At 45.3% G+C, this 12,445-nt stretch overlaps 1 protein-coding gene across 1 annotated transcript in view; it reads right to left on the reverse strand.

Annotated features, from left to right (window-relative positions):
* Window positions 1-12,445, reverse strand: part of DDHD1 (DDHD domain containing 1) — a gene marked incomplete at its 5' end in the record, with an annotated part of 63,115 nt that overhangs the window by 41,653 nt on the left and 9,017 nt on the right. The window contains one exon of the mRNA XM_010712189.1: window positions 5,198-5,371. Coding sequence (XP_010710491.1) covers window positions 5,198-5,371 — 174 coding nt within the window. The remainder of the gene's footprint in view (window positions 1-5,197; window positions 5,372-12,445) is intronic.

Raw genomic sequence — 12,445 nt, forward strand, 5'->3', positions numbered from 1 at the left:
GAAAACTAGGCTCATCATTCTGCACTGGGACTCGATGGAACAATTCAGCCTATAGAGTACTGTGCTGGCTGTGGCAATACAGGAACAGACTGCCCATGGAGATGCTGTGGAGTCTCCTCTGCTGGAGATAATCAAATCACATGGAAACATCCTGAGCAACCTGCCCTCATTGGCTCTGCTGCTTTCTCAATCTCCACAGATGCCTTCTGATCCTGGCAATTCTGTGACTGCATGAATGACGCTTTCCTTACGAAAGGTCAGCATAGTCAGCTGCAACAAAAATTTATTGTTAATGTGGTTTTGTTTTTTTTTTTAATCAACAGAGAAAACTGTATTTGAAGCCTAAAGCAAAACGGCAGAAACTCCAAACACAATTTCTATACTTTTTGCGGCATCTAATGACACACTGAAGCCCATAGCAAAACCCAATAAACTCATGTGGTTTCAAAATCAATGCATTATAAAATCTGTTCTGATTCTGACTCGTGGAATTGCTTTCTACATTTCTTACAGTCTCTCACAGAATCACAGATTTGATTTCCATCAAAGGAACTTGCTGGGGGTTATCTGCTCCAGTTTCCCACAGACAAGATCAGCTTTTCAGTTGAATTTAATATCACATTTGAATCAGGTTGCTCTGGCAATTTCCAGCTGAATTCTGAGCATCTTTATGGACAGATGCTCCACCACCTCTCTGCAAAGACAATGAGCTACAGAATGACAGAATGGCCCGGGTTGGAAGGGACCTCAAGGATCACGAAGCTCCAACCCCCCACCACAGGCAGGGCCACCAACCTCCACATCTCACAGCAGCCCAGGCTGCCCAGGGCCCCATCCAACCTGGCCCTGAACACCTCCAGGGATGGACGGGGCATCCACAGCCTCTCTGGGCAGCTGTTCCAGCACCTCACCACTCTCACAGCAAACAACTTCCCCCTCACATCCAACTGAAATCTGCCCTCCATAAACATCTGTCCCTATTTTACTATCACATATATTAAACTTCCAGCATCACTTCTCCCCAGTTAAATGAATATTCTTGAAAAGCCTACAGAGGAACAAAAGACAGGTACCTAACTATACCCGACACTAAGAGCTAACCTGCAGCTCAACGGCAGGCTGCTCTGTACTGCAGACACTGCTCCTCCCTCTCTGCAGCTGGAGCTGTGCTGCAGGAGCACACAGCAGGGGATGTGTGGGCTTCGATCACTCAGCAAGGGAGAAAAAGCAACACTTCAGTTGCAGAACATTCCTGCCTTTATTGTGGTTAAATGATGTTAGCAAAGCATCTAGCCTAAGATCCTTTCAGAACTTGCTATTATCCAAGTTCATGGTTTTGTTTTTATCTTAAAGTGGCCTTGATATCACCGAGCTTGCTAGAGAATGCTGCTCTTCAGATGAGCAAGTCCTGAACTCACTCTCTAAGCATGCATGAAAATAAGTTTCTAAATCTTACTTTATTCTGTACCTTTTAAACTCACTGTCTGTTAATAAGGTATTACAATACCCTTTCTGTATTCCTTTCAAAATGTTTTCACCTTAAATGCTGCTTCACAGAACAAGTGCTATAATAAAGGCCTCAAATATTTATAGAGTTATTTAACAAGAGCATATTTAAGCATGGTACATGGGTACAAGCACAGTACAAGAAAGGTCAGTAGTGCTGCAGGAAGGCAGTGACAGCCATCTCAGTGTGACCAAACAAACTCCTTAGCTTCATATTTCAATGGTCAATATCTATATTTAAAATTTTGAACCTAAGAATTTAGATCAAAATGTCACCTTACACCTCGTGCTGATATTAATCTATGTATGTTCAGCTTGAGGAATGAACCTTCCCTAAGAAAGACAAGCAAAGCCTTGTCTTATCAAAAAAGCCCGGATGAAAAAAAAAACCCTAATCAACTCGTGGGCAAATGAATGTGAGGCCCCAAAAGCCCCCAGCATCATCTACCTATCAGCACAGTGGCAGAACTAAAAATCAGACCTGGTAGCCCACAGACAGTTTCAGCTCTGCAGCATCTCAGTGAGGGGCTTAAGGTGTCAGACACAACTGCTTTAGGGAAGACTTGAGCAGCAAACACCGAGCTCCCAGTACAACTACCACAGGACAACATGAGGGCTACTTCTGCTCAAAAAATTGATTTCTAAGCTACACACGTGAGGGCAAACTAGAAGATACTGTCCTGAATCTGCCAATATTAGGTTTGTGAGTTGCACAGGCTGCAGGTGCTCACCACCCAATGTCAAAAATCTGTCTAATTTTTACAAACAGCAGACACAGCTCTGGAACTCAGTCTTCTGGGACCGAAATCTCAAATCCAAATATCAGCTGGATATTGAGAAACCAAAGCTCACATTAATCTGCTTTGACGATGCCAAGAAATAAGCAAAGTGCTCCATTTTGGAGTTCTGACCTAATGAATGATTCACCCAAGGAGGTCACGTCACAGCTGAGATCACCACTCAGAGACCACTGCATAGGATCAGATGCCAGGAGGAATCAAATACATCAGGCAGCAAAAGTGCACTTCATTTTGCAATGCATGAAATTAAATACTTGCTCTCCGTAAGCACTGAAGAGTAGGATGAGCATTATTACCATCCCTGCAGGACAGAGTTTGGGGATCACTGTTCTGAAACGTTGTGCACTTTCAAAAGAAGGCATTCTTGGACTGGCAGTTTAATAGTGGGGTAATTTTTCATTGGCAGTCTATCATCAACAAAGTTCTGGACAAAGCTTATCCATGTTCTTCTTAAGATGCTTCAATCTGGGAGCAGAATTAAGAAAGCAAATAACTGAAATCTACTCTTAACTTACCAACCTGCTGCCACTGCTTTAAAGGACAGCTGGGGTAAAATCAGGAACCAACAAGACTGAATATCAGCAAGAGCCTCACTGTTATTCATTATTTGTGAAGCAAGGAGGCACGATCAAATAATAAAGTAATTATGCCTAGGTAATAACAGGCATTGTAACAGCAAATCAACAGAGACTGCCTTCCCTCTTGCTGAAGGATCAGATAAGACTGCTAGGTTTTCAGCATTTACAAGGCTGTATGGTAGTGTTGTGAACAGCCTTTTTGCCTCCCAGTGGTATCTACAGGTCTATCCCAGCTTTCATTAGTCTTAAGTAACAGTCACCTGTAAACCTTAATGGGGCCGAGATGTATTTAATACGGGATGCAATGACAACAAATTGCAGCAACAAAGCAATTAAGCTATTAAGCAATTTAAGCTGAACTCAGCACTTCTCCAACTAATGATGTTTACCTCACCAGTTGATAATGCAAGTTGTAAAGCTTCTCCCCATGCCACGTGCAGATGGAAATCACAGATTTCAGCCAATCAGAAAAGTTTTGAGATGCTAATTAAGATGAAAAATCCACTTTTCACACTTATTGTTGATTATTTTTTCTGCAACTTCCTGGATTTCTAGGAAAAAGTCTTTAGAGAGTTATTGGTGACTTATGCTCCCTTTTGAAGTGACTGCGTACCTCACTGGTATTGTTTTAGTTCAGCTTTAGAAAAGGCCCTGGGGGCTGGAGCCTCTCTGATCTCCTATGTTTCTGTAAATAACAAGGACTGTATCTTTCCCATTCCTTTCCTCGATTCAGATCTGAATATTTCTGTTCCACAACCCAGACATTTGCTGGAAGAAAAGCCCACCTGAGCCCCATTCCTTACACGATGAGATGAACCCAAGTGCAGCTGAAGGCATTTTCTCTTCCTTCCAACAGACATTATGCTACTAAAGGCTGGAAGCACTCATAAGGATGTGCTTTCCAAGCAAATTCATGCTGACCAACCAGAAATGACACCGCGCTCTCAGCAGGGCTACAGCTGCAATAACAGTGCTGGGATTTGCATCAGTACACTGAAATGACAAATTGATACAGGCCAACCAAACCCAGGTAAAAGCACCTTTCAGAAGCTGTGGGCACTGTGCTGGGGGCTCAGAGGTCACACGACTTTAGGCACCCACCTGACAGAGCTGTTAAAGCAGAAGGCTTTTGCAGGGTTGGAAAAATGGTTTGGTCTGATGGTTGGCAACCCTGCACGCAGCAGGAGGGTTGAAACTAAATGGTTGAAACTAAACTTCAACCCAAGCCATTCTATGAAAAGAATTTTTGAAGTAGCACAAATGCAAAATAAAAACCAGGACAGTTCAGTGTCCTCACTGGCTATGAAGGGAGTTAGAACTTTGTTACTTTCTGTATTATTAACAATTCTCCTGAAGTCAAAAAATGCTATTCTGGTTCTCCTATTACAGAAGAACCCCAAATAATATCTGGCTTCTAAATTATTCACAAGGTTTTATGCACGTGATCACATAGTTCCCACGTGAGGACTACATGTCTGCACCAAAGCACAGCCATTTCTACCTTCTGTACCCGTTTTGTCCAAAGTTTTGTTTGAACTCCTTTAAACCACAAAGTTGCTTTGTAAAGGATAACCCAAAATGCTACTAAAATGTATTGCCAGGGCTCTGTGCTTGCAGCTCCTTCTTTAGAAAGCTGAACAAGTGACAACCAACACACAAAAACAAAGCGTGAAAGCCAAAAATAATAAACTTCTGCTGTGCTACATTTACCCAGAGCAATCAGTTCAACTGCACAGTAAGTTCAGAAGACTGTTCTTAAGAAGGTTAAATGCATTTGACTGAGATTGCCAAGAATCCTAACTGAACGCCCTCAGCCTGGTGATTAAAACATAAGGACTTCCATAACTGAATGAATGCCCGAGACTTCAGACTGGCTGAAAACTACTCTAATAAAGTCACAGATTGAGCTAGAATGGAAAATGAAATGTGATCTGTAAAATGGATGCTCCCTTTAGGGCAGAAGTTAGGAACGCCGGCCAGAGAGCTAATAGCCAGTTTGCCTTCAGACACTGACACACTTCTTAGCCCATAAAGAGATTACAGTTTGAAATGAGATTTCAAACACAATTAAAAGATATGAAACATTAAGCAAAATGGGAACAAGAGGTCTATCTGTGAATATAATTTTACGGTGTTCACCAAATGTGAACATGAGCAGGAAATCCTACAATAAGATACAGTGGAGAAGGGGACAGCAAACTGCACCCTACAACCTTCTCCTTCATGCAGAACAGAAAACCATCCCAGATCAAGTTCTTAGTTAAGAAGAAGATTCTAGCTGTCCAGAAGACACGTTATGCAAAGTAATCTTACCTTCCTTTCCATCAACAGGTTTTGATACTTCCATATCAAAGCTCTCTTGCATCTGCTGGCCCCGGAAGCGGTTGAGGTGCTCCTGCTCTATCAGGTTACTTTCCTCCTCCTCCAGAGGTTGCCACGTACCATCAATAAACCACTGCCCACGCATTACAGGAATCTTCTCCGTTTCTGAAAACCAAACAAGAGATTCTTTTATGCGACAGAGCCCAAACTGATGGCAGAGAAGAGGGAGCAGCTCCCTGTGCTGTGAACCCCAACAAGGAAACCCAACCACACTGAGAAACATCACTTCTTCCTCATGGAGCTGAGTGTGTTTGAGGATGCAAGAAACAGACAGAAAGATGTATGTTCTGCAAAACTGATTTAGTGTTGGGTTAAAAATGGGATTTATACTCCTCTCTACGTGGCTGCCCTGTATTTTCTAAAAGAATGAGGAACTCTGTGAGACTCGTGTTCCTTTATACAATTTGACCGATAGGAACTGGTGGTTTAAAGTTGTAAAGAAGATGCAGAACAAAGAGGAGAAAGCAAACCACACACGCTTGCCTTGACTGCACAGAGCCTTGTTTCTTTTGGGAACTGCACTTAAAATAACTCCATTTGTGTATCAATTAACATAAAGGACGATTTTGAAGAGTGAAGTCGCTTCTTAATTAAAACCAGTCTTCAGTGAGGGTTGTTTTCACTGTCACTCTGGTTTCACATCCAGCGCTCCAAACGAGGAAGCTGGGTGCTGAGCATCTGCTGTCCACGTGATAAAACAGAATTCTCTCCAAAAATGAGTGCTGGCACCTATTGTTTTTCAACAAACCACGACTGATGCCCAGATTCAGTACTGTGACTGCAGGGAGTAAGAACTCTCCTCTTACACAGATACCTGCAAGCACGATGAGACAACACTATCCATTTTAGCTCAGAACTTCATAGAACCATGCAGGCTGGAAAACACCTCCCAAGCCCAACCCCAGCCCACCCCACCCCACCATGCCCACATCCCTCAGTGCCACATCTCCATGGCTCTTGAGCACCTCTGGGACGGTGATCCCCCGGCACTGGGCAGCTGTGCCACTGCTGAATTATTCCTTCTGCAAAGAAATGTTTCCTCGTAGCCAACCCGAACCTCTCCTGGCACTACTTCAGGCCATTCTCTCTCATCCTATTACTGTTGCCTTGGAGCAGAGGCCAACCCCCACCTCGCTACTACTACCCTTCACGGAGCTATAGATAAGATCTCCCTGAGCCTCCTCTTCTCCAGACTGATCCATTTTCCATCTCTGGAGAATCAAGGAGAGCAGTGTGTGGGTTCCGGTGCCTTTGGGGCTGTGGCCATGGGACTGGCTGAGACCCAAGACCAAGAAAGCAATCCCACCGACTTCCAGTACAAGCTAGAAGAGACTCAGTCAAATGCAAACACTGTACATGTGTACATACACACCACACAAACTCAGCTCTCCAAGGAAGCGAAGCACTCAGCCACAAAAGGAGAGACTTTAAAAAGAAGATGAGGGAAAAAGAGCACCAAGGCTTTACTACTCAAAGAACCGTTCCGACACAGATGGTGTGAAAGCAGCTGATAAGGGCAGCTGGGAAAAGCAACAATAGATGCAAAAACAAACAAAAACAGTAAGGGAAAACTAGGTACATAAATGCAAAGAAAAAAAAACAAACCCACAACCAAACAGAAAAGCCAACAGAGAGCACAAAGGAACAGAAAGCAGAGATGCCCAGCCTGTCAGACGTGAAGTACTTTCATACCAGGTGCTTACAGGGGAGAACGAAAAGCAGCAGAGATCTGCAAGCACCTCCCTTATTTATTCTGAATTCATCATCCCTTAGACCAACACAGCTACAAGCTAGGAAGGCTAAAGGCAAATCTCCTTGCAGTAATCTCCCCTCCAGGCAGGAACACTCCACGTTCCAAAGCCGGTTTCAAAACCTTTTCCATAGAAGATTTACAGTCCAACAGTGTTCCTACAATACCAGAAATGCCCATCACCTCCTAACACCCCTGGCTTGGCAGCCGGAGCAGGGCAGGCTCTGGGCGATGGCACTGCGGGCTGCTCCTGCAGCACGGCGAGGTGAGCAGCAGGGAAAGCAGCAGCTGCTGTGGGCAGGGAACCAGAGCGAGCGGCCCACATCACGGCTGGGTGCTGGCATGGGTGCTCTGCTGATTACCCAAATGTACTCATGACTGGGAAACCCGCAGGCAGCCCTGTAAGCGTGCACGCGGAGTGATGCAGGGAGCAAATCCCCTGAAACAAAGGCTCTGATCACCTCCAGCCTCTGTCATCCCAGCCTCCTGCACATCCCAATGCTCTCTTGTTCCCCATTGAAAGTCATGGGACTTTTGCACGATCACATCCACGGAGCTGAGGGTTTGTGCTCCCCTGGGAAGTGCTCTCCAGCAGCTCTCTCCAGCACCATGCAGCAGTGATTACATACATGCAGTTTCAGAAAGCAGGTCCCTCCATAGGAATATCTGGACTTAAAAAAAGCAAGCTTTTTCCTGTGCATACCTAACACCTACACGGAGCACTAACTCCCTTCCAAGATCCTCAAAGCCTGTTTTAATGCTCTGACCACTGCTGCAGCACCAGACCACACCGGTCTGGCTGGCCCGACCAAAATGCCAACAGACACCTTTGGCACGGTGGTTGGAACTTGATGATCCTTGGGCTCCCTTCCAACCCGTTCTATGATTCCATGGCGCAGCATAGGACCCACTTCTGCCATTCAGTTGCTAAAACAGCTCTTCCAGATAGCACTGAATTGTTCCACCCTGGATTTCTGATGTTTTGGATATCGTTGATCCAACCAGATGAATGAAAAGGCTGGGCTGTTGGAAAGGCGTGCTTGTTTAATGAAAATGGATCTGAACAATCAGAAGAACCCAAGGCAGCTTTAAACTGCAGGAATTAATCGTCATGGCAAAGGACACAAACTGCAGTTGTCTAATGACAACTAAACTCATTTTAGAGTCGACAACCCATGAACGAAGTGCCAAACATCAGCTTTTGGAATGAACTTTCTCAAACTCAACCCGTTAAACACAACAATTGTTAATCGTTATTAATCACTGCTGCGCAGAGAACAAAAAGCAAACTTCAGCAGTAGCTGCTCATCGTGTGCTGGTCTTCACCTCGGCTGCATCCCCTCTGTTTTACACCTGCCACACACCCACGTTGTTCTGCAGGTTCTGCAGGGCTCATGCACACACATCCAGCTCTGCTGCTCTCACAACACAGCTCTGTCTGCAGGAAGAAATGAAGCGCACACAGTGTGGCAGCGAGCATAAAGGATCCCATTGTTGCCGAAGCAATGGCACAACTGTGTCAGATGTTGATCCTCACTGGGAAAAATCTGCAAGCAGCTCCTTAATTCTTCACTAAGCATTCTGATGAGGCTCCATTCACTGAATCCATAAAAAGATTAAAAAAAAAAAAAAGAAAGGTGATATGAATACTATTTTGTACTCCAAACCAAATGAAGACAACACACCTCTTATTCATTTCTGAAGGGTTTCGAGGTTTTCGCATGGGAATTTCCACTTACAGATTTCTAAAATTCGAAGCATTAGCAATTAAAATAAACATTTTCAGGCTCTTTCTGCTGGAAAAAAACTTTCCCACTGAGTTTCTTTAAAGTAGAACACAGCACTCAGCAGCAAATCTCAAATAATAGATGGGCAACAGCCTCTCCCAGAGAAGCTGGGCCAGGAAAAAGAAGAATGGAACGACTGAAATAAAAAAACATTTATTGTAAAATCTTTACAGCCTAATTTGGTTTAGGAATAAAATAATATCTCTAGCTCTAGGGCTGGAAAGGGCATTTATCTGGAAAACACTTCATCTGTAAATCACTTTCAGGTCCAGACAGAGATTATTACAGGGCTTTGTTTTCAGAGCAGGGCTTCATAAGGGAACCAGGTTTTCCAGAGCTCACGTTCTTCCATTTTCCAAAGCTCAGTGGGATTTTAGGGAGACCCAGGAGTTGTCCCCACCAGCACTTTAACTACTGGGGATTGGGTGAGGTGATCTCCAGAGGTCCCTTCCAAGCCCAACCACTCTGTGTCTTTCAGTGCCTGCAGCCACAGCATCTCAGCTCACTGTATTTCACATCCTGGGTGCATGGCAGGCTTCATCACTGTTACACTGCTGGAAAACCCCAGCAAAAAGACCATCCAGTACAGAAGGAATGCCCCTTCCTGCCATCAGGAGCATGGTTTGGTCTTTGTAAAAGTGAACACAGTCTTTCAGAGTCATCAGATTTGTTGGAGATGACAATGAACTGCAGCCCATCACTGCTTGTTTGTTAGTGAGGCTTGGCAAAGCAGGGAAAAAAACAGCTTCCTGATGGTTGTGAAAACCAAGCAGTGATAGGACAAGGGGAATGGTTTTAAACTGAGACAGGGGAGGTTTAGGTTGGATATGAGGAGGGAGTTTTTCAGCCAGAGGGTGGTGAGGCAGTGGAACAGGTTGCCCAAGGAGGCTGTGGATGCCCCAGCCCTGCAGGCATTCAAGGCCAGGCTGGATGTGGCTCTGGGCAGCCTGGGCTGCTGGTTGGCGACCTGCACACAGCAGGGGGTTGGAGCTGGATGAGCACTGTGGGCCTTTGCAACCCAGGCCATTCTAGGATTCTCTAATGGCTGCATCACCAGCATGCAGTGCTGGGCTGCACGTCAGGTCATACTCCAAGCAGGGCAACAACAACCTCCTGATCCTCAAAGCCACCAGCTCCCATCGTGGCACTGGGTGGTGAAGGAAGGGCGGTGTGTTAAGGCAATGGCTGTGGGCTGGGCGTGGAGCCCAGGAACTTACAACACAGCAGCAGGTCCTTCCGTATCACCTGGCTGAACGAAACCTCAAAGGTGTGCCGTGGTAAACAACCCCGCTCATCCCAGACAGGTGCACCAAGATTACACCAAGATTATCCTGTGATTCATCCAGCACGATACAAGCTATTACAGTAATTGCCATGAAACAGCGGTGTACCAAACCTGCTATTTTAAGGCCCAATTGCACTCCTATCCACTCATTCATTCACGCCTTGAATATTCACGGTGATTTCAGGAAGCGAAAGGCAAGCTCTCCCTGCATCCTTTCCTTCTACAAAAGGAATGAGATATTTACATCCAACTAAAATTTTTCTCTCCCCCAATACGGAATTCAAACTCTGTAAGAGGTAGTGTTAAGAGTTTATCTTTGTCACTCCAACCTTGATCCCCAGGAAAGGATTTGCCTTGATTTCTTTACTGCCTTACGTCCTACACCACGTAATCTGCAGCTGGCCGTGCTTCAAAGCGAGGCCCCACGTGTTTGGCAGTACACACTTAGTGCTGTACATACACAAGAACTTCTAAGTTGGAACGGCAGAGATTAGGAGCTAATGAAAGGCACTTCATTTTAATTAGTCATACATATTTCACCACTTTTAGAGAAAAATAGTTCCAGCAATGGCAACAAAGGATTTATAAATTTTTAAACAAGAAGTCCTTTTTTTTTTTTCCTGAAAAATTCTAAGAATACAAAAGCTGTAATTAATGATGTGAAGAAACAAGAACGTGTGCAATTTACACCATCATAGCCTCCTAAATCTTTGGAAGGGGAAGAATTGGGAAAATAGAAGCTGCATCAGGCTGCATGGGGCTCTGAGCACTGATGGAGCCCTGGGAGTCCCTGTGCATTGCAGGGGGTTGGGTCGGATGGTCTTCACAGGTCCCTTCCAACTCAAAGAATCCACGATTCAGCACACCCACGCTGTAGTTTATACACATACATACATACCCCAACCACTTCATTTCATTGCAGTGTTTGTGAGATCCTCACCCAAACAAAAACTGCATCTAAAAACCTATGTAAATCCACCATAACACAGCAGGAAAACAAATTATGGTGCTCATTTTGCCTGCATTTTTTCCTTCTTTTACTACTCAGTGATCATCATCATTTGTTCCCTGCCACCACATGGCTTGAAATTGCACATACCTAAATTTAATAGCATGCAGCACAAACTTGGCTCATATTGGCCCCTTCCACCTCACTTGATTCAGAACTAAGAAAGCTTGCAAAAATAAAACCACACAAACTTCTAATTAAAAGCAAACAGAGCTTAAAAGAGAAAATGAAAGCTCTCTCTCAGAAACATTGATGCAAACTAGCACGCAACCTGGAAGACATGTAGATAGAATGAAACAGTATGAAAGAAAGATGCAGTGAGCTTCAGATGTGGGGTGACTTCACTGCAGCCTTCAGTACCTAAGGGGAGCCTACAAACAGGACGGGAGTCGACTCTTCGAAATGGTGGATAACAGCAGGACAAGGGGAAATGGTTGGAAGTTGAGGGAGGGCAGATTTCAGTTGGATGTGAGGGGGAAGTTGTTTGCTGTGAGAGTGGTGAGGTGCTGGAACAGCTGCCCAGAGAGGCTGTGGATGCCCCGTCCATCCCTGGAGGTGTTCAAGGCCAGGTTGGATGGGGCCCTGGGCAGCCTGGGCTGCTGTGAGATGTGGAGGTTGGTGGCCCTGCCTGTGGTTTGGGGGGGTTGGAGCTTCGTGATCCTTGAGGTCCCTTCCAACTCAGGCCATTCTGTGACTCTGTATCACCCACCAGACTTCCCCCCGCTCTGACCCCTTGTATTTGGGATTGATACATTGCTCTTTGAAATGGTGACTCAGCACAAGTGCATGGGAACACCCAGGGGCAAAATGTGGGCGGTGACCAGCCCGGCCCATGGTGTATGGCTGGTGGTAAGGCTTGCTGATGGATCCGGGACCACAGTTACGTGCTGCCCTTCTGAAAGAAGTGCAGTGCAGCTCTTGAAGTATGGCCTGCATTGATTACAGAGGGACAGCACAGTCAGAACCTAAAAAGGATGGGAAAAGGAGCTAAGCCCTCGATAAGTGGAGATTGCCCAAGGAGGCTGTGGATGCCCCATCCCTGCAGGCATTCAGTGTGTCTGGATGTGGCTCTGGGCAGCCTGGGCTGCTGGTTGGTGACCTGCACACAGCAGGGGGTTGGAACTGGATGAGCACTGTGCTCTTTTGCAACCCAGGCCATTCAGTGATTCTGTGATTTAATATATATATAACATAAAGCCATGTACGTCTGTTGATTCTTTGAAGCAGCCCGAGAAGCAGACTGCATTGCAAGAGGAGATTTCTTATGCTGGAAACATGCAGAGTTCAAATAGGTTGAAAGAGGAGATTAAAAGAAAAGCAGCTGGGAAATGGGGAGGGGGGAAAAAAA

Source organism: Meleagris gallopavo, chromosome 5, assembly GCF_000146605.3.
Source record: "Meleagris gallopavo isolate NT-WF06-2002-E0010 breed Aviagen turkey brand Nicholas breeding stock chromosome 5, Turkey_5.1, whole genome shotgun sequence".
NCBI classification, from domain to species: domain Eukaryota; kingdom Metazoa; phylum Chordata; class Aves; order Galliformes; family Phasianidae; genus Meleagris; species Meleagris gallopavo.